This window comes from Erpetoichthys calabaricus, chromosome 11 (genome assembly GCF_900747795.2).
Source record: "Erpetoichthys calabaricus chromosome 11, fErpCal1.3, whole genome shotgun sequence".
NCBI classification, from domain to species: Eukaryota; Metazoa; Chordata; class Cladistia; order Polypteriformes; family Polypteridae; genus Erpetoichthys; species Erpetoichthys calabaricus.
This window is the reverse complement of record NC_041404.2, coordinates 130,084,317-130,107,771: the sequence shown is the minus strand read 5'-3', so window position 1 is coordinate 130,107,771 and position 23,455 is coordinate 130,084,317. Positions and strand designations below refer to the sequence as shown.

Sequence of the window (23,455 nt, the reverse complement as noted above, 5' to 3'; positions counted from 1 at the left end):
ACACAAGAAGTCATCAACAATTTTTAGAGTTTGCCTAAAATTTAAATGGTTTGTCTGAATTCCCATTTCAGTGTTTTCATATAGCCTTGGCTTACAAAGCAGCAGACCCCTCTGCACTTAACACTGATGGTCAAAATCACCCTTTTTGTGCAGCACTCCCATGAAACACTGCATTCACAGTCTACCGAACCTTTTGGCATTCTATCTTGTCACATTTCACCTTCTCACATCTGTGAATTTCCAGTTCGACTTTTAATAAAAACGCAAGGTTGCTGTTGATTTGTTACTTTATCTGCAAAAAAAAAGCCAGATATTTTTTGTGTGTGTGTATTAAACTAAAGTGCAAACTAAACATGTGAGATATGTATCACTTCGCTCCAAATGCAATTTCACCACAAAACTACATTTTTGACTGAGTAGGTTATATTTCTGATTTTATACAATTCACCTTTAACTGTAAAGTTCTTTGGAATTGTGTTAAGTATGAAAAAGTCAGCATTATATAAAATAATTTGGGTAGTTTTTTTCTTCCTCTCTCTCTGATTTGCCCTATAGATAGCTCTGAGTTTCACCGAGTGTTCATTCAGAAACTCATATTTACGGTCTGTCTGATGGCACTTGTACACAGCAAGACCATCAGTAGATTCTGTAGCCCCTGCAAAGCTTTCAGCATTACTAGCATACTGGGATAGAAACATGGAATGATTACCTTAATAAAAGGATAAGAGTCTCTGTGTCCGTCCAGTTGCTGTGTCTCTGTCATTCCAATAGATGGCGCATCACAAACATGTTTAGTAATAACATGCATTGCATTTGTCATTCCAATAAACTTTGCATCACAAACATTAACACTACTTTTTTGAATCCCAGAACAATTGGCATATAACAGAGTTATATGCATTGCATGATGCACTTCAAACGTTTAAGCTGGGGTCTGCGTTGCTTACTTAGATTTTAGCCTGTCTTAGACAGGTAGCACAGCTAGTCATCCACACATATAATGTTTTACTTATATATGTAGATAGACTGGCCTAGTTGCAAAACCATGAAAATAGGAAAGTGCAGGTTCAGATTGCATTTCTGTTTGCTGTCTTACTCTGTGCATATAGTGCGACTTTTATGTAAGTGTGTTGGGTTTCAGTAAGGGCCTTATTTAAAGTAGTTCCATAAATATTATGATGCACACTTATTTGTATTAAATGCTTTTCATGGTGTGCACCTTTGTCTGCTATTTTGTCATTTCTGTGTACTTTTATCATATTGGTATGATCCATCCATTTACTTAAACTACTCATCTAGGGAAAGGTTAATGGGCAGCTGGAACGGAACCCAGAAATCACTGGGTGCAAGGCAGAAACCGTCCCAGGATAGGGCACTAGTCCATGGCAGGATGAGCACACATGGATCTGGGGAGAACATGCAAATTCCACAAAGGATTCACCTTGGGGGTGGACCCCCTAGTCTCTGTACAGTATATTGTTATGATGATTTTCCCATAAGTGAACAGTGAAGGATAGTTTAATATGCGATTTGATCTTGCATTCAGCACCAAATTTGGGAAGTGTGTTTATAAAATGCCTTATGTGTGCAGTATAATATGCAATGTTATGTAATATGTCATGTACATATATGTGTGCATGTATAAATACCAGACATAATGGATTTTTTGTTTTTTTTAATAAATGTTTTGTTGTGCATTAAAAAATGCAGTTAATGGCCCCTATTGTTGAAGAGTCATTAAAAATAATTTAATGCTGAATTACTCCATAGAAAACACAACTGCATTCCCCATGTGCCTAAAGGCTGCTGATACTTACAAGTGCTAAAGACGATTGCATCATACGTTCTGCTGTTGCATCACACTAATGCTGATAAACAGTCCCACAGTATTGTGGTGAGACACCTCTGATCCCATTCCAATTTAACGTGTTCAATGAATTACTTTTTTTAATTTGGAAACTTCTTACATGTCTGTTGATGCACTTAAGAGGCCTCTGAGGGCTGTGCCAAATTAGTGTGTGACTCTTTATAGGTTTGTTTGCATATAATGTGAGAAGTATTTACTGTGGGTTGCCATGTCTGTCTGGCCATCTTTCTGTCCGCATGAAACAACCTGGCTTCCAGTGGAGTGATTTTTAAATGTGGCACAGTAACTCATCAAGGAAATTTATCAGAAAAGTTCAGTTTTTGTTGAGATATCTCGATTAGAGCATGCTGTGTAATTTTTTTTCTCCCATTGAAAAGCTTTTGTAACTTTGAAGTATTCTGTGAGACTTCAATTACAGATTAGTTTACTGCTTCAAATGTACCTTGAGAAGGTCACCTCAATCTTGTACATTTTGTATATTTTCCTCTGTTCCTTATCCATGTGCAAGCCACTTGTACACCAGTTCACTTTCCCTGTAGTTAACCATACAAGTTAATGTAAAGTCACTTATCCAGAAATTAATGTAAGATGAAAGGTATTAAGTGTCACTCTGTGTGCGCATTGAGTTAATAAGTATGTGCTCAGCCTTTATGTTACACTAAAAACAACGAAACAGTGCTTTATTGACAAAGCTCCAGAGCTGTTCTCCATCATGGTTGAAAACGGCTAACAATTTTTGTTTGAGACTCGAGAGATTTGAATGCTCCATCAAGTACCTTTTTAAAAAATGTTATATTTAATAAATTTGAACTACAATTAGTCATAGACCCTCAACAACCAACAGCTAGGATAACTTTTACGCAACTTAAATTAAAATCTGCTGTATATGAAAGCTACTGAGCCAGCACAAGTATATTTGGGCTACATTTATAATTGCATGAAATTGTAAAGTGCTGTTAAAATGCATGGGTTTAATGAGGTCTGCATTCTATTGTTGCATTTTTATTAATGACTCACTGTTAAAGTAATTTAATAAACAAAAATGTGATAACTGACTTTGATGAAAATAAATCCTATATTCCATCTGGTTAGATTTTCTGATACTTTTTACTTTTGCTTGTCAGACTCAATGGCTTAGCTGTTGAGGTGCAGGACTGTAAATCATAAGGATGCTCCTTCAGACTTCCTTGGTTACTTCTGTGACTGTTAGTCTGTGAGGTCCAGGATTAAAAAATATTGAAGGAATTGTTTTATACCTGTGAGGTCCTTTGGAAGTGTGTTCTGTATGAAAATAGGCTCTATAATATAGTGTGCATCTATAGTGTTCTGCGTTTGTATGGTACTCTTTGTAAAAAGGCACCATCTAAAGATTGATAATGCAAAATTAAACCTTAATAAAATGACTGAGGTGATAGGGCTAGTCCAAGTAAAACTGGAAAACTTTATGTAAACCCAATATTACTAGATAGCCATTGAGAGTTTGTGCAGTCAAAAAGTTACTATTATTGATGTATTTATTTTTTATTCTAGCAAATGTAAAAGTGGAACACCCGAAAATTACATCTCCTGAACAAATCTCCAGTCCTGGACTGAAATCTCCAAAGGTAAATGTTTATTGTGAGAAGCTGACACCTTCACCCCTGCAGTCTAAACAGAAATGTCTTATCCCCAAGTGTCTCCCCTGTCCACAGAGATGTAAACTTGCTTTCTCTATCAAGGCACAGACAGCCAGGGGAGTATAGCAGTCAAAATCCTATTAGTCAGTTTAACCACATTAAGTTCTATATCTTCTTTTACTTGAGACAAACCTTTATATTCATTAGGAAAAAATGCATGTGCATATTTGGTGGTTATATATATGTATATGTATATTATTATTATTTTACTAATGCCTGTACTCAATGCAACTCACAGCATTTGAGATGCAATTGTTTACATTTCGTTTGTTTTTCAAATTGGAGCATAGACACGTGAAGTGACTTGCTTATAGTCGCACAGTGTCAGTAGTGGAATTTGAACCCACAACCTCACGGTCTGAAGTTCATAGGCTTAATCATAATATGTATATGCATATGTAATTGGCCACAACATTAAAACCATCTGCCTAATATTCTGTAAAAATCCCCCCCCCCCCCCCCCCCCCCCCCACCCCCCCCCCCCCCCCCCCCCCCAATGCCACTAAAACAGCATTCACCCATCGAGGCAAGGTACTCTGAAGGCATTCTGTGGTATCTGGCACCAAGATAGTACCAGTAGATCCTTTAAGTCCTGCAAGTTGTAAGGTGGGACCTCCATGGACACGTACTGCAGATGTTTCATTGAATTGAGGTCTGGGGAATCTGGAAGCCAAGTCAACACTTTGAACTCTTTCTTATATTTCTCAAACCATTCCTGAACAACTTTTGCAGTGTGGTATGGTGTGTTATCCAGCTGAAAGATGCCACTGTCATCAGGAATTGCTGTTGCCATGAATGGGTGTATGTGGTCTGCAACAATCTTTAAGTAGGTGGTACATGTCATAGTAACATCCACACTTAAAACTCATCTATTTAGGAAGGCTTTTAACTTAACTTAACATTCTGCCCTTTCTTTCAGTTTACCTCTCTTTCCAGGTGCTCAGGATATGTGTGTCTGTTTTATCACAAATTAGGTTATTTGTTAGGTTTTTCTTTTAGTATTGAATTTAGTATTTTACTCTGGTTTATTGTGTTTTATTCTATTTAATGCTTTATCTGTTTCATTGTTCGATTCAGGAAAACATTTGTATCCAATGTTACATCTACCCTGCTGTTTGTTTTTCCCCTAAGACTCTATGAAGCGCCTTAAGCATGGGAAAGACGCTTTATATAAATAAAATGTGTTATTATTATTATTCTGAATGCCAGGACCAAAGTTTGCTCAGCAGAACATTGCGCAGTGCATAACACTGCCTCTGCTGGCTTGCTTTCTTCGCTTAGTGCATCCTGTTACCATCCCTTCCCCGGCTAATAAATATACACACACCTGCCCAGCAACATGATCTAAAAGAAAATGTGATTCATCAAACCAGGTCACCCTCTTTCATTTGCACCATGGTCTAGTTCTGATGCTAACATGCTCATTATAGGCACTTTTGGTGGTGGATAAAGGTTAGCATGGGCACTCTGACTGGTCTGAGGCTACACAGCCCCATAAGCAGCAGGTTGCGATGCACTGTGTGTTGTGAAAACCATTCTCTCATGGCCAGCATTAAGTTTTTCATAAATTTGTACCTCAAAAACTCTTCTGAGGGATCAGACCAGACCAGATCAGACCAGACCAGACTTCTCTTGCCGTGCACATCAGTGAGCCTTTGGTGTCCATGACCAGTTCACCAGTAGCCCTTTATTGGACCAGTGTTGCTAGGTACTAATCACTGAATACTGGAAACACCACCACAAGACTTTCCATTATGAAGATGTTCTGTCCTAGTCATCAAGCCATCACAGTTTGGCCCTTGTCAGAGTTGCTGAGATCCTTGTGCTTGCCTATTCTTCCTGTTCTAACACATCACCTTCAAGAACTGACGGTTCACTTGCTGCCTAATATAAAATCCCTGCTCCTTGTTGACGGGTGCCATTGTATTTAGATAATCAATGTTATTGACGGGCGGCACGGTGGCGCAGTGGGTAGCGCTGCTGCCTCGCAGTTGGGAGACCTGGGGACCCGGGTTCGCTTCCCGGGTCCTCCCTGCGTGGAGTTTGCATGTTCTCCCCGTGTCTGCGTGGGTTTCCTCCGGGCGCTCCGGTCTCCTCCCACAGTCCAAAGACATGCAGGTTAGGTGGATTGGCGTTTCTAAATTGGCCCTAGTGTGTGCTTGGTGTGTGGGTGTATTTGTGTGTGTCCTGCAGTGGGTTGGCACCCTGCCCAGGATTGTTTCCTGCCTTGTGCCCTGTGTTGGCTGGGATTGGCTCCAGCAGACCCCCGTGACCCTGTGTTTGGATTCAGCGGGTTGGAAAATGGATGGATGGATGTTATTGACTTCTCTTGTCAGTTGTGTTAATATTGTAGCTGATTGCTATATACAGTACATGTACTCTATGTATGAACAATAGAAACAATCAAAGCGAATAAGAAATACATGTCTGTGCGCTTATTTTCTCATACCTTTGTTCAAATTATGATATTTAAGACAACTTTAAGCACCTTTTTAATATTATTACGATTTTTTTTTTCTTTCCTTTGTGCCGTGACTCCTGTGCTTTGAAGGCCCACTAGAGTCACTCGTTTCACAATCCCACACTGGTTTTGGTAATGGAGTTTGCTTTTAACAAACATTTAGGAAAATGTAAGTTTAAAAATCTCATTAACTGATATACAAACAGGGTTAATGAGACTTTACGAGATGGACTTTTTTGTAATCTTTTCCTTTTATTTAATGGGCGAGATTGTGAGTGGGTTTCAAAGAAGAACTCACAATATGGAACCAAGTATATTTAACCAGCAGGCAAGGTCACCTATTTTATTTTTTCCCCCCCCATGAACTATTTTTTTTATTTTAGGCTGAAAAAGAAGCTATTTCAGTTAAGCAACAAAAGTAAAATAAATTACAAGCTTTGAATATAACTGTCGTGAAGGAAATCCTGCCGAGTTCAAAGGGCATTTTGTAACCCTCATGAGCCTTCATTGAATGGTGCGGAAAGGCTTAATGAAAGGCAAAGATCTCAGACGGAAATGGATTTGTCTTGCTGATGAGAGTTCTGCTCTTTGCCACTCCTTCATGCTAACCAGTCCAGCAGCTGTGACAGCTGTACAGCCTTAAGTTATAAATCATTTTTTTTTTTTGTTTATTATTTCTGATACTTAAGGATGATATTTGTGTCACTGCTAGGTGATAATCCCTCTTAAATACAAGGTATTATCAAAGACCATCAAATCTGAAGTTGCCTTTGTAACAAATCATGGTATTCCAAGCATAAATATGACAACTAAGGATGATCCGTCAAAACTTCAGCCAATTTCAAGACTAAGATAAATGTTCACGACAAGGCCAACATCAAACAATCTTGTTTCAACTAAGTCCTTTATTTAACTATTAAATTATGCCGTGTGAAAAAAAATTCATGAGTGTTAAGCACATCAAGCAATCCACAGTATATTGACACCAATCTCTCAACTTCTTCTTCCTCTTCATCATTTCCCATTTTTGCATGGGGTCAATACGCTTCATCAGCCTTCTCCAAACAGATCGGCCCTGCACCTCCTCCCTAGTCAAACCCTTTTCTGTCAAATCCTCTTTTAATTTGTCCATACCCCTCCACTTTTGCCTCCCTTGTTCTCTTTTCCCCTGTAATTCCATTCCCAACACTCTTTTGCCCACATATTCGTTCTCTCCTCCTCACACATCCATATCACTTCAACCTACTTTCCTGCACTCTCTTAGATATCTCTGCCACTTTTGTTGTATCTTTGATTGTTTAATTTCTTATTCTGCCCTTTTATATAACTCCATACATCCGTCTCAACATTCTCATTTCTGACACATAACTTTTTCTCCTGTGCTTCCTTTACTGCCCATGTCTCAACACAATACATAATTTCTGGCCTTACCACTGTCTTAAAACAAATCCTTCAACACACTCCCATAATAATCCCCAAAGTTATCTGTATACATATATTTGCATATTTTGCTGAACTAAAAGACAATATATACAAAATGCACTTTAATGTATGTTGTGGTATTTTTGAGTAGGGATTTGCTGTTTGTTAGGTCTAGATTAGAAATGGTCATTGTTTGGTTGGCCACAGTGATGTATAAATTCTGGGAAAAAAGTTTTCTAAAAAACCATTCCAATATTAGGCCAGGGGGAAAGCAGTCCAAGGCACCGGATTATAGGGGTCTGCATGCTGACACAAGGAGTTGATTTGAGCATTTGAGTTTAAGATATAACCTTTTTGTTTTTAAAATATTTCATAAGTATGCATGTAATAAAAACGTGTATTGTAGCTAAATATGTGTATCTTGGAATTTATCGACATTGAAAAACGTCTGTGGTCATATGGCTTTACTCTGTTTTTTTATGTTTTTTCTCATTCTCTCACTGAAAATAAATGGCCTGGTAAATATTGACCGTGCTGGGTATGGTGTGTGACTTGTGAAATTTTCAAAGGCTTACTATTGCATTTTCCTGTAATGTACTCTTAATTTTGGAATAAAACCAGTCAGTTTGTAATGCAGGAAAAGCAAGCTGCTTTTATCACAATGTATGTTTAAATGACTAATAAATGTAAATTTATGGAGGCTGTTAATGTTTCCCTATAGTTGCATAATAACATTTTAAAATCTTTTGGCAAACATAATTCTTAACAACTCTTTTTGTTTTATTTGTTAGAATCGATCAGACTACATCCCAGAGGAAAAGATTCAAGAAGAGCTGCAAGATATTGAAAAACAGCTTGATGACCTGGAGAAGCAGGGCGTGGAGTTGGAGAAACAGCTTCGCAGTTGCGAGGGAGGTGGGTTAAGCTGGTGCTGGCATTGTATCTGAACTAATAACTGTTGGTCAGGTAGTACGCAGGTGTGGTGTATGGGGTTTGGGGTTCTTTACATGAACGTATTATAGTGCTCACTGTTGTTTGTTAATGCACAGAATATGTATGGCTACTGTATGTTTGCACTTGCCATCTCAGATAGGTCTATGGAAGGCTACAGACATAGTAAAGTATAAGAAATCAAAAATAATCGTAATCACAGACCCTGAAATAGTCTAAAATGCGAATCCAAAAAAGCTCAATGTCTTGCATAATGACATCAGTACGAGTCGAACAGCACATAATACGTACCAGGGAGTACGGAGGCAACAGCCAAAAAAAAAAAAACTGAAGTGATTTCAATGCATTCACAAGTCATTCTTATGAATACAATATTTATTACAAACAAACAACACAGAGATTAGGGATAGTCTTGTGCAAATTTTATTGATTTGCTACCTTATAACAAGCACACAGTGTCTGACATTACAGGTTGTGTAGTTGTGAAGCTCAGTATGTTCCACAAAATGTTTTACACATTTTGGTTTCAAGCAGCAACTAAACAACCATGGCTGCTCTGATGGCCTGTCATGTTGTATTATGTTATAAGCTGCTCCAAAGCAACCATGTTAAATTCACATACATTAAGTACTTGCGAATAAAAGTTATTCTGATTCAAACCAAACAATAAAGAAGAGACAATGAATTTAAAAGATTTGATTTGTCGGTATTACTTCAAGAAGGTCATCGTTAAATTCTCAAATGTAACCAACATGTGGACACTCTTAAAATACAATCACCCCAATGATTTTTCACGGTTGGTGGCCTCTGCGTCTTTGTTGTCAGCCTCCTATTCCACATCTGGGGCACAGTATTTGTTTGTTTTTTTATAAGCACTTTATAACCTTAGCCATTTATTTATTTATAGACTACCATTTGCAGTGGGGTTAAAAATATTGCTGTTTGTTTACATATAAAAATGTACCATATGCACATTCTATAGGCTACTGTTAGTAGTGAAGTCATTTGCATTGTTCAAAAACACTTATACTATTTGTTTAAAAAAAAAAAAAAATAATCACACTTTTTTAAAATTAAAACTGCATTCAGCCCGTTTGCTTAAATAAAAGAACCAATCAACCACAGCAGTACCTTCTTCATCCCCTCAGACCTTCTGGACAGCAGCCGTATTACTGTCTACTAGTGTATGGTGTTATTTTTTTTATTAGTTTATCGAATAACTGACCCACTCTACATGTGGAAGCCCTGTACTGCCACCTCATCGCTTTGTAGAGTTCTAACCACCTGCTGATTACCCCCATCCCCCACTATGCCCTCTCTCTTGGATTAATTCCTGAGAATAATTACACCTGGTATGCTTTATTACTGTATGAGATACACAGACCACTAATCACTGCTTACCCACATGGTTCCTATTTAGCTGGTCTTGTCAGATCTGTCTCATGCAAAGCTCCTGCTGTCACTGGCACCTCCTTGCCATTCTGGCGAACCGTCACATGGGTAATAACAGTTTTAACTACCATGATAGTACTAGGGTGTTGTACCGTGTTGGCCATTAAGGATGTATTGAGAAGACAAGCAAAATGACACCTTTTATTGGCTAACTACTAAAATTACAATATGCAAGCTTTCGAGGCAACTCAGGCCCCTTCTTCATTACATTTCATTCATTAATTGATTACATCTTGCCTGAAGAAGGGGCCTGAGTTGCCTGAAAGCTTGCGTATTGTAATTTTAGTAGTTAGCCAATAAAAGGTGTCATTTTGCTTGATTTCTCACTAACTACCATGATGAAATAGAAGATTATAAAAGAAAGGTGCAGGAGCCAAAGCTGAAGGTTTTTAGTGCAAATGTCTAAGTAATAAAAACTGAGGTGTATATGTTCCCTCTTGCAATGCTCTGCTACTTGTCCTCACCCCTAGGTGGTGCTCCAAGAAGAAGAGACAATAGAGTGGAACTGTATTTAAGTTTGCTTTTTATTTTCTGTTGCGCACACATGCAGACACACACGTGTATGTACAAGGTCAGGTTGCCCCTATTTTTACAAAGTGTACCTGGGAAGCCTTTGAGGGCTAGGTAGCATTCAGTTCTTTTCCATGGGGAGATGAGGTAGCCACATTGGAGGATTTCAAATGGGGTTTCAATCCAGCCTGAAGGGGTATGACCCAAAAAAAAAAGAAAAACAGTCAATTTATTACAGCTCAAGCTAAATGAGCTGTGTGCTACAGAACTCTCGACAACAGCTTCTCTCCTTCTGATGGGCTTTACGTCTCTCGAGAATTAAGGTGTGGAATGGAAATAGAGTAAGGCGCTAGGCAGTGCGGCCTGCATGGAAAAGGACAGACAAAAAAAAGTCGCTTTGTTCAACTGATGCTGACCTTGAGAAGAGTGTAAGAAGGAAGAGTTTTATTATTATTATTATTATTATTATTTTAATCTTTAAACCTTTTGCATGTCCATCTCTTATTACTTTGACACACTTAGAGAGGTAATAAAAATTGGTGAGGCTTGACAATAAGCACGGTCGATTGCTTACAAATTCATATTGTGAACTGCGCCTGTCTTTGTTTCCTTACAGCACAAGTGAAAGGAATGATGGCAAACATATTAAACAGGCATCTAATTACCCATTACTTAAACAAGCCAATAATGGCACTTAATATACTTTAGAAATGAAGATGTGGACAAATTGCAAATGAAGCACTGACTTGTAAAACTGTGTGTAAGAGGCTCACGGCTTGCTTGGTATTGAATACGAAACGCTTTGAGTGTGTCCCATTGATGTCCTTGAAACATATAATTCGAAAGATGGCCAGGAAGGAAGACAATGTAGACAGTGTGAGCTTTTGGGCAAAACTGGGTTACAGCTGTGGAGACCTGAGTTCATGGCCTGTGGCCCAGTGATCATCTACATAGAGTTTTTATGTTCTCCCAATGTTGGTTTCTGTTTTCACTGGTTTTCTTGACACATCCCAATAATATGCAGGTAGTTGTGCCTTAATCCTGTGTGAGTGAACGGGTCTCATAATGGACTACCCTCCTATCTTTGACTAGATCCTACCTTGTACTTAATGCTACAGAGATAGGCTCTGTAATAGATGAAGTAAGCTCAGAAAGCTACATTGTAAACTTTGGAAACCGCAGAGATGGTTTTCTGGTCAAAGGTTGGCTGCTTGAATATTGGACTTGAAAGGTTCAGGCACCTAATCACTTGTGGATGTATTTCTCTGTGGCTCATATCTCACTGTTTGCTTGCTTTATGATGCTGCGCCTTACGTTAACAAGAATGGTTTCTGCCTTTTGTGCTATCATGTCATCTCTAAACCTTCAAGAAATTCTTAACCATTTATAGTGCTACATAGCAAAATGAAGATGAAACAACACATTCTCATACTTGCCTAATCTAACCTGGTGCTGCATGGAGCATGCTGATGGAAACAGGAACCAATCCCAATGGAGCATCAGTTCACTGCAGGGTACACACCAACACTAAGCCAATTTAGATTTGTGCGTCAGCCTGACCTGCGTGTCTTTGGGATGTGTCAAGAAATGAAAACTGCAGTCAGAAAGACATTAGCATTGGCAATTAAAATTGAGAATGCTGGTGAGGAAATTATACTAACCACTGCACTACACACCATGGCCACTCAAAATAAAGGTAGATTGACTTTTATAAAATTGTGGATTTTGAAGTTTTCTATAGTTGCACAAGTGAGAAAGTTGAAGGGTAAAAAGTTTTTATATAAAAAAAAAAAAAGTAATTACAAATTATATGTTCGCATACTATATTACCCTTAAACTTGTTGATTAGTACAGAACTTTTGTTAGTATTGAAAATCTTTTTGTATCCGATATTCTTGTTTTTTTCCTTCTAGTGTAAAGAATGCTCAAACTTCAAAAAGTCAGAATTGGTGTGAGCTGTCCTAATTCGTGATATTAATGAGAAATATAATGATTTACTTCATTAGGTAGAAGTACTTGATAAACAAAAATAGTTGTCAGATATTGAAATGTATGCTTCAATTCAATGTTTAATGTCTATTGTCAATTGTAATAGAAACTAGTAATTTTTCAACCACTGATAGGGGTCCATGGAGGGCTAGATCCCCTTTAAAAGTTTAATAATAAAAGATGCATATTCATAATCACTGATCTTGAAATAGTCTAAAATGATATCCCACATGCATATGTTTGAAATTTGTCATTTTTAACCAACTGGCAGGGGCTAGGACCACCTGTAAAGACTCAAATATTACAAATATTATCATATTCATGATCACCAACCTCAAAATCACATAAAACGCCCTACATGTCTATATTACCCATGCACATTTTTACTCACTTTGCCCTTTATAAATCACAATCACCTTGTAAATGTGTGTTTGTGAATATGCCTCGATGCTAATCAACCTCATACATGTGTAATCGCTGATACAACAAATGGTATAGAACATCTGAAAACCTGAGGTCTGCCTAAGCTAGTTTGCCTATTAATAAATGCATCAACGGTTAACACAGGCCATGGAGATGTGATGTTTGTAAGCCTCATCTTGGCCTCACATATAACTTGTGTGTTAATGGAATGTAACGGCTTATAATTAAGAAAAGCAGCCTTATTCTCATACAAGTCACCATTTATATGGTTTGTCTGCATTTCCCTACTATATCATGGGTGTCCTCATTTCCCAGTTTCTCCAAAATGTTGCGTATGCAAGGTACAGAGTTGCTGTAAGTATATATACACTTCACCTGTCAAGTTTTCTTTCTTAAAATTCTGACGTTTGTGTGGGAAGCTTTATAAATGAGACCCCAGGTGAATTAAGTAATCTACTGTAAGGGTTATGTGGTGTGCCACAGATGTGAGTTAAAAAAATGTAGTCTGAAGTTTTCAAGCCCAGCTCAGCTAGTGCCCAGTTTTCATTATCAAACCAAGCAGATTGGATACAAATTGGTTGTGAACAGAAGGAAGGGCCTTCATCAATTTAGTGAGTGTACTTCTGTGGATTTCTTCACAGATTCAAAAGCCTTCCTCATTTTTGGCTGTGGCTAATCTAATTGGATTAAACCCAGTGAGTCTGTTTCAGTGTGCTGTCAGCTCGGTTTCAGCATACCATGAAGATCAGGTCTTGGCACGTATTTATGGTAACAATACTAACTTTTTGTTTTAGAACTGTTGCAGTGAGCCTCAGAGGTGTGACCTAGCATCCAACCAAGACTAAGACTAAAAGTGCAGTTGCAGTGTACTTCTTTAAGTCTGAGAAGGAGCAGAAAGTTGTGTACTAACTTAGACCACCTCATGAGCGGGTTTAGCTGAATTACTAAGGTGACTAATGTTACAAAATGAATTCCTCACACATAAGACAGACTGGTACAAACTATATTTTAGATTTATATTTCAGCCGAAGTAGGGTTCAATATTGAATCAAATGTTTTTATTTCAATACCATAGAAAAAGACAAGTGATTCTTGTAAATATTTATATTGCATTATATTACAAAACATAAAAATATGGATCAACATACATTTAACTGTTAATCTTCAGTAAAAAAAAAAAAGATGCAAAGTTGGACTCACTGATTAGGAAATCACATGGCCGCCAGTTCAGAAAGTACCTTCTTCCATGCTTTATTCCTTCGGAGTGGCATCTTTGCAGCTATCCTACAGATCTGATAAAGGATCTGTCACAATATGCTTTTGTTCAATAAGTTTAGGTTTGAATAAGACATTCTTTGTGTCTTACCCAACTTCTGACTAGGTATTTTATACACTTTGGTGACTGCTGGATTTATTCACTTATTAGGACAATTTGGCCGCATAATGAATGGCCAGTATGAACTCTTTTATATTATCTATGTAACTGGAAAGTAAGATACAGAGAAACAATTATGCTTCAGATATGATTCTACTCACACGTACCTCTCGTTCTCATTACTTTCTGTATACATATTTCAGGGCCTTTTCATATGCTCCTAGTGAATAATGTTTACAATAACGACATGATACTCAGTTTGATCTGCTGTAGCTTAATGATTGCCATTATTTTTTTTTATCTAATTTACTTGAGAATGTACTTATTTCCCTGGGTTCTGTCCCTTTAAATCAAGAGGAATGTGTAGTGGCATGCCATTAATTGAGAGAGGGCAAAGATGTTAGCTACTGGTTCAAAGGCCATTAACTGACAATTAGACAGTCAGCTGAGCAAAGGAAGAAGAAACAGTCAAAACAAGACTAGCTACGTATCGGTTAACCTTGGGACTGATGTTGTTCCGCTTTTCACTGAAACCGCACTTAGACCTGAGGATCATCTCCTCTTAATACCATACTGCATAGTCTGGTCTTGATCTGCAGCTAGTTGGTTTCTATCTCAGGTACACTGCAACTGACCCAGTGTGTTTATTTCTATGCACAGCTTTTCAAGAATTCCATTTTAAAAGTGATAGTGATGCTCGTGATCTACGGTTCTAACTGATTGAATTCCTCTTTGCTCTTTTCCTTCAGATGAAAAGGAAGATGTCCTAATGGTGGACTGGTTCAACCTAATCCGGCAGAAGCAGCTCCTCATGAGGCGGGAGTCTGAACTAGTTTACATGTAAGAATATGATGCATGTGATCTCACTTTAAACTGTATTTTATCTTCTGGAAATTAGTTTTTAATTAGTAATTAGTACAACCAACAGAAAAACAATTTAACAATATTTTTTTCAGCATTGTGTTCGAGATTGCTACATAGATACTGAATGCATATATGTGTGTTTATTTGTACACCACCCAAAGTAAATGCTAACACTCGAGTTTGAGACGTATATTTCTTTCCCCAATTTGCCACCTTGAAAACATTTCAATCCTAAACCATCAGGGGTCAGTGGAGCTACTGTTTCAACTTCTCTCTTTTAACACTAGAATTACCAGAGTCTACGAAAAAACTCGTAGATCCGGCCCACCTTAAAACCGTTCTCGCCTCTCTTTTGTCTTCTAAATGTGCCGATTAAGATGAGCAGCAAAAAGCCGGCTATTCCATCACACACCATCGCTGAACGTTCACTACGTTTTCCCAGCTCATGCCTTGTTTGATGATCTGGGAGTGACTGAACTGGAGTTTTAGAGTGGAACCGTGTGGCTCGTTATTTGGAACACACGCATTTCATGTGTGTTCCGTTTCTACAGTAATCTGTGTAAACACATTGTTAAAACAAACTTTTTCATATTTTAGTAATAAATGTTACAAAATGTAGGCATAAACTATAGAATGTGTGAAGCTTGACGGCCAAACATCAGATAAACACTTTCACAAAAGGTTCAAGGATGTAGCAACACCTTCCGTGGTGTCACGCTGAGATTTGCTGACTCAGAGCATGGCAGGCCTGCCGCGCCGTAGAGACCAGAGTTTGATTCCCCGCTGGGGAGGAAGTGTGTTGTTTTTTTTTTTTTTCTTTGTAGCCTCAAACAGACATAAAATTTATAAATTGGTATGCACTGTAAATCGTTAAGTTTAAAATGTCGATCGTGGTTATTTCTGTTGATTACTTCATGCTTTTTTACTTAGAGTCAGAACAGAAGCTTATTCAACTTCTGATCTGACTCTAAGTAACAGCGCCAGTATAAATCACACCCAATCTGACGCTGTTCGTTTTCAAATAATATTGCATTACTTCGACAATGTTTTCTGATTGGTACTATTCGCGTCATAAAATGATTTCTTCAAAACGTCACATACATTTGTTTTGAGATAATGAATAGATCTGCAAATTACAGGTGCTTGTTCAGTGTAATAGGAACCATAGCACAGAGAGGTGTGTACACTGCAACAAGTACACATGTTATAAATGTAGGAAGGGTGCTCCTTGGGTGAGCTATAGCGCGTCTTTGTGAAAACAGCAGTGTCAGATGGGGAGTGTCTGATGATTGCATATAGCGCTGAAGTTACTGCTCTTTACTATGCTTTCCTCTGCATGTCCTGGAGTACAAAAGAAACGGCATACAGCAACATGTGGGGACTGGCAAGATTGGGGGGGATAAAAACACGTGGTTGTATGTATAGTGATACACTGCAGAGCTATAGCGCGTCTTTATGTGAAAACAGCAGTGTCCGATGGGGTTGGGAAGGATCCTGAATGCGACTGAGAGAATGAAAAGTGATAAAAAAAACAAAAGGGAGTCGTTCATGATCGAACTCATGACCTTTTGATTCCCAGTCAGCAACTGATACTGTTGCGCCAAGCGCCACGGGGCCGTCATATGAAATGAGCGTCGATGTCGCACACTAAGGCAGTTTTTTTTTTTTTCTTCTGCAGTTATATTTTTGAATAAAAGCGCACTTGTTCTGTTATATTTGTACCTTTCGTGAAAGTGTTTCTTTGATATTTGGACTTCAGGCTTCATACATTATATAGTTTATGCCTACATTTTGTCATTTACTACTAGAATATGAAAAACGTTTGTTTTAAAAATGTGTTTACACAGATTACTGTAGAAACAGAACACACATGAAATAACGATCTATTATTTCCACTCTAAAACTCCACTTCACTCCCAGATAATCAAGCAAGGCATGAGCTGGGAGAAGTTCGTGCACGTTCTAAGTCAGTGGGGGGATGGAATAGCTGGCTGTTTACAGCTTGTCTTTATCTGCACATTTAGAAGACAAAAGACGATGGCAGAGAGGTGCGAACGGATTTAAGAAGCGATATAAGGTGGGACGGATCTACGAGTTTTTTCGTATGCTCTGGTAATTCTAGTGTTAATCACTATTTTGTGGAATTCACCTCTGTTATCATTCAGCAATCAACACAAAGTGCGTCTAAACACACGGATTACTATTTTGGTCTGACACTTATGTGCAAAGCAAAGTGTTAAAATTTAAATGTTCATATTACATAATAACAAAGTTTATAGTTGTGCAGTTATTTATGTGAAGAAGTAGTACTCTGTTTTCCTCAAAATATTTTATGTTGAACGAAACAAAAATGCTTTTAGATAGATAGATAGATAGATAGACACTGGATCGCACAAATAAAATATCACAGAGAATGTAAAGCAACTAAACATTTAGTGCTCAGCCTGGAAACACTGGGAAATTTTTTTAAAAAGTGGCATACCAATCGGTTGATCAAATAAATTTGAAATATAAATACAGCCTTGTAATTGGCTACCCCTGTATTAGGATTTTCCTCAGTCCAAAAAAAAAAGTTTTTTCTTTGTATTTATTCAGTTGCTTTCTTTTTAAATTCATTTTAGAAGCTTATCAAGTCATTTAGTCTAAGCTGAAATGTTTGACTTTTGGTGGTCTCCAACTGCATTGTTATTGTAGATCACACTTTTAATGAAGTTCCTTTAGATACATTTGTTCCTATTTTTTATTCCCCACACCCCACAAACTTTGAGATCCTGCAACTTTAACAAAGTAAAGTGAAAACCTTCCTAATTATTTGATTAGTCTCTATTTGACCATATATTTTCCACAATAATCACATTTTATCAAAAGTATTTTTTTTTCCATTTTTTTACTATGTTGCTTTCATAATAATATAAATGAGTACAAATGGAAAACATTCAGTCCATCAAGTTCACCTGGTTAGCTAATGGCTAACTTATTCAAATATATGTTCAAAATTTGCCATGGTCTTTACATTAGCTGCAGAACTTGACAGTCCGTTCTGTATTCTCCCATCCCATTATTCAGTCTGAGATGCCCTCTCCTTTAGTCTCAACTAGGTGTCCTTGGAAGTATGTGGTTCACTATTTAATTGAAGAGGTCTAATGGATCCCTTTTTTTTTTTTTTTTTTTTTAAGTTAGTGTCGTTTTTTTCGGTTGAGCAGTTCAGATCCCTTAGCCTCCCAGAGTAGCACGTGCACTTAGTATATGAATGTGCTTGGCTGCTCTTCTCTGCACAGTGTCTAGTTCCGCTGTGTCTATAAGAATTGTAGCATTGTTTTTAGTTGGAATTTATAGTGGTGTTTAAGATTTTTTATTAGAGACGCACGTAACACAGTCTGCTTATTTTTATAGATTTAATTTTGTTCGCTAATTTTTATGTTAAAAAAAAAAGGTATGATCAGGTTTTTTTTTTTTGTTTTTTTTTTTAAACAATAATCATGTGGCTTGATAGGAGGCTGTCTGCTTACTGGGACTGTCTTTTATTTCTAAATCTTTACTTCAACCCAGTTTTACCATTAATAGAGGGATTTGCAGAATCCCCCTGAAATGCCCTTAAGAGAACCCAGCCAGACAAGGAATGAACAATCTAGCCTTTCGGCACAGTAGTAATAATTACACAAAGGCATTGACTTAAGCTTTTATTTATAAATTACAGTCAATACTCCACATTTACACATTTAACTCTTGTGACTTCAAACATTCCCACGATTTTATTTGTAACCTCTTTGTTTATTTTGCATTGGTAGCTTTGTGCATTTGTGGGCTTCATGACTATGCGCAGTACAGAAAAAATTGGAGGCACAATGCAAGCAGGTTTGGGCAGTGGCTACTATTTTACTAAGCGATTCACTAGTCTTGTTCACCCTGTTCTCGCTGAACAAGACATATAATATGTACTCTCATTTAAGAATCACGTTTGTTCCCACAAGATTATACCATTGTAGAATAAGAGCTCTCTGTGCATTCGATGCATTTTTTTTCATTCGTTTGCTTAACAGAATAAAGTTTTATTGGTACAATTATGCCCTTAAAGCACAGTTCAGGGGCCTCATGTATAAACGGTGCATACGCACAGAAATGTTGCGTACGAACGTTTCCACGCTCAAATCGCGATGTATAAAACCTAAACTTGGCGTAAAGCCACGCACATTTCCACAGTACTTCATACCCTGGCGTACGCAATTTCTCCGCTCGGTTTTGCAGATTGGCGGCACCCAGCGTCAAAGCAGTGCTACTGTTCCTGTGTGGTTACCCTTTCTTTCTTAGACCCACATTCCTGACGCGGCTTTATAAATACACTGAAATTAACTGCATATTGTTTATTAGTGTAATGCATCTGATTGTAATTAACCTGTAGCAATATAATGATCCAGGGAATAGGCATAGTATTCCAAATACCATAACTGCTTTAGCATTGTTACTCTCACTGCATCTTGTTTTTCTTTCAGCTGCTCCCGTTAAGGTTTTCCATAGCAGATCATCTTTTTCCATATTACTCTCGCTGCACCACTCGGAGTATTTATATCACTGTATCTGAGTGGGGAATCACAGCAGCAGCCGATCGGAAACAGAATTATCGGTATACAGTTTCAAGTACACACTTCCTCAGCCACCGCAAAACGCATCAAAGCCTTTCCTGTACGGGCCTCGCATTTCAGAAACAGTTTCATCCCAAGAACTATAAACGTACTCAATCAGTCCATCAAGTGCTCCTTGTAGAACTGTTTGTACTTATAAGTACAATTACCCCACTGTAAACTTGCACTACAGTTATAATATTGCACAACCTGTGCCACTTTATAAAGCGCGTATGATGACGATATCATTAAGATGAAATGCAGCAAAATATGTTGCTTATAGTATACAGATAAAACTTTAACTTCATTTAAATAATCAGTATTGTTAATAATTAAACATGTGAGGACACGGTGCCGCAGCGCTAGCTAGTTCAGGGATTGTTCCTGCCTTGCGCTGTATTATTGCTGGTGCTGACGCAACACTGGAAGGACAGATGGATAGAATAATTAAACATGTACTATGAAGATATTTCAATGTTCCTTAAAAGTTTTGAAGAATCGGCGTTCTAAGCTTACAGATGGCTTTACGTCTATTACAGAGCTGATTTTGTGGTGATTGGGTATTTGGAGAAAGAAAAGTAAGGACAGGAATTGGAGGTTAGTACGTTTGAAAGAGACAGTACTTCTGTAATAAATTATTTCATCGAAGGTCGCGCATGGCGCAGCAAGCCTCTTGTGTGAGATATGAACAATCACTGCGCCACCGTGTTCCCATGTTTAATAACATGCTTTCATTCCTATCATCATGAAAAAGATATCATGTATACATCTCAGTATTTTAATTATTCAGAGAGCTGTAATATCACGAATGTAATGGATTCTGTGTCCTGTCGGAGAAAGAGAAAGAATGGAAGCACGTAGTGATTCACACACACAGAGCACATAGAAGATCAAACACAGAACAAAGCATTTAAAGTGCTACTTTAGTTACGATGGGATTTGAGAAACTCGTAAAATAAACGATTTTAAGATGAAGTTTATAATGTTCTACTTTAATGACAAACTACATGATTAAAGTGGAAATTTCGAGATTAAAGTTGACATTTCATGCTTTTTTCCCCACTCTGTGCCTATTTTTTTTCTCTGTACCCTAATAAGCTTTCATATGACACTCAGACGGTGGGCTATGAGTCGCCTTTTCACGCCGACTTTGATATGTGACAACTTCTTTTTTTATTTCGGGCACTGTGCGACTTAGTGTCGGAGAAACTCGAAAGCTCAAGTTCACAATGTCACTCGATCAACTTTCTTTTGTTGATTATACCACTGTTTAAACCAACAAATAGTACGTTTTTCCTTTGCCTCCACTTGGTATTTGCTGAAATTCTTATATTTTCCCATTGTCTTTTCACAGAAGGCTATTTATATCGATTTGCATATTCAAAGAGGCATAATTCTGGGAGGAGTTGGGGCGGGACAGAAGGCGCATGCATGTGCGTTACTTTTCACGCTGATCGGGATTTATGTAGTGGAAGAACATGAAAGTTTGCGTACGCACAGATTCTTGCATCTGAATTTTTCTGTGCGTACGCACATTCCCGCTTTTGTGCTTACGCCATTTTATAGTGTGAGTTCTACGCATGGCGTTATACATGAGGCCCCAGGTCTTTTGGGCTCCAAGACCTGCAATGCTGCTGCTGTGAATCAGGTTCGACTGTTTGAGCGGTTGGTGTTTCATCTAGGGTCAGCCACGATCCAACTGTAGTCAATGTCACCATGGCAAACCAGTGAACCATGGCCCATAAGTTGAGAAGCGCTGGTTTAAACAATTGTACAAACACCAGATACAATCCTTTGGAAAACCAGCGTTAAGTTATCAACTACTGTATAGTACACACCTCAGCTATTTATACTTGTATCTGAAATTCTTTAAGCCAGTTGTATCCTCACCATGCAAACTGCCATGTAATCAAAAAAAAAAATGTGAAGGGGGAAAGCAAACAGCATACTCTCAATAGGACTACCAGCTTAACTGAGCTTTATCATGCTAAAGAATTGTCTGTAGTGTAGTAATGTATTACAATAACTAATCTGTGAAAGGCATGCACCCAAGAACTTTATACTGTATATATGACAATAAACTTAAACTTGAATTTGAATATAGAAGCAATCCAAAAAAGAACAGGATTAAATCCTGTACCCATCACACTCTTATTTGTCATATTGGAAGGGATACAAGAGCAGTAAAGCAATACAGAAGAGAAGAAGTTTGCCTTATTTAAAGTTTTTTTTATTTTTCTATTATTCTCTTATTTTGTTTCTCCTTAGTGCTTTGGGAAAAGAAACATTTAAGATTTTATTTGTTTTAAATTATTTATTTATAGACCCTGTTGCAGTAAAGAGAACGTGTATGACAGCTTTATTAAAGTTACAATGATTCAGTAGTTCAATAAAATAGGTCAAGAGTTCCATTTTATATATATTTTTTTGCCATTTAGGTTAACACATTATTTCGTCAGATGAAGTTTTTAGGAGAGAGCTCAATAACTTGAACTTGAAATCTCGCCCTTCTAACTCATATTCATCCATTTCACATGGAAATCTCATGGGGTAGATCTTGAATGTTTTTTTTTTTTTTTTTTTTAATTTCCAACTTCAGATATAATCACACTGAGATTTTATCTTTATTCTGCAAGTTTAGATGTGATAGCAAATGACCCCTGGACCCGCTACTCTTTTCTATTCCCTATAACCTGCCTATGACACTATGGTAATATATGTCATAAAAGTAAAGAAAAGATCATTACCAACAAGATAATATAGTTAGGAAGATACTGTAAGTAACTGTTTTCAGTTGCATTCAAGTAAAAATTTGGAACTTATAAAATGCAACTAAAAAAAGAGCAATGATTCTTAAATTTACTTTGACTTTTATTTTATTGCAGACAGTATGAACCCAAGATATTTCATGTTTTGTCTGGTCAACGTCACTTCATTTGTTAATATAGATCCATTCCTGCATTTCAGGCCTATAGCACATTCCAAAAAAAGTTGGGACGGCAGTAAATTAGGGCCAGTAATGAGATTAAATAATGATGTGATTTCAAGCAGGTGATGTCTACAGGTGATTGTAACCACGAGTTGGTTCAAAAGCAGTATCCAAGAAAGGCTGAGTCTTTGAGGAGCAAAGATGGGCAGAGAATCTCCAGGTTGTCAACAAATGCATGAAGTTATTGAAATGTTTAAAAACAATGTTCCACAAAGAAAGTTTAGAATTTCATATTTCTCTCTCTGCAGTGCATAATATCGTTAAAACGATTCAAGTAATCCAGAGGAATTTCAGTGCATATATAGAGCAATGGCACAAGCCTAAACTGAACACCCATGACCTCTGATCCTTCAAACGGCACTGCATCAAGAACCGTCACTCATTAATAGCTGATTAAACGACATCGGAAAGGGATTAGATTGTCAAACCTTTGTCAAGCACAACAGTATGGAGTTGCATTCACAAATGGCACTTAAAACTTTGCTGTGGGGAAAAAAGGAAGCCTTATGCTAACCATGTCTGGAAGTGACATCGACTTTTTTGTGCTCTGAGGCATCTGGGATGGACCACCACAGATCCTTTTTAGAAGAAATGGATGCTGTGTCCTCCAGACTAAGACAAAAAGGACCATCCAGACTTATCAGCAACAAGTCCAAAATCTAGGATATGTCATGGTATGGGGTTGTGTCATTGCTCTTGGCAAAGGTAATTTATATTTCTGTGATGACAGCATTAATGCAGAAAAGTACATCAAGATTTTAGAGCAACATGCGCTGCCTTTAAGATAACATTTTTTCCAGGGATATCCATGCATTTTTCAACAAGACAATGCAAAACCACATTCTGCACACATTACA

The 23,455-nt window shown here is 37.6% G+C and overlaps 1 protein-coding gene across 1 annotated transcript in view; it reads left to right on the top strand.

Annotated features, from left to right (window-relative positions):
• The window catches only part of micall2a (mical-like 2a), a 114,201-nt gene that overhangs the window by 69,833 nt on the left and 20,913 nt on the right, over positions 1-23,455 (top strand). Inside the window, exons 10-12 of the mRNA XM_028813908.2 lie at positions 3,398-3,471; positions 8,218-8,341; positions 14,876-14,966. Of these exons, the coding sequence (XP_028669741.1) occupies positions 3,398-3,471; positions 8,218-8,341; positions 14,876-14,966 (289 nt within the window). The remainder of the gene's footprint in view (positions 1-3,397; positions 3,472-8,217; positions 8,342-14,875; positions 14,967-23,455) is intronic.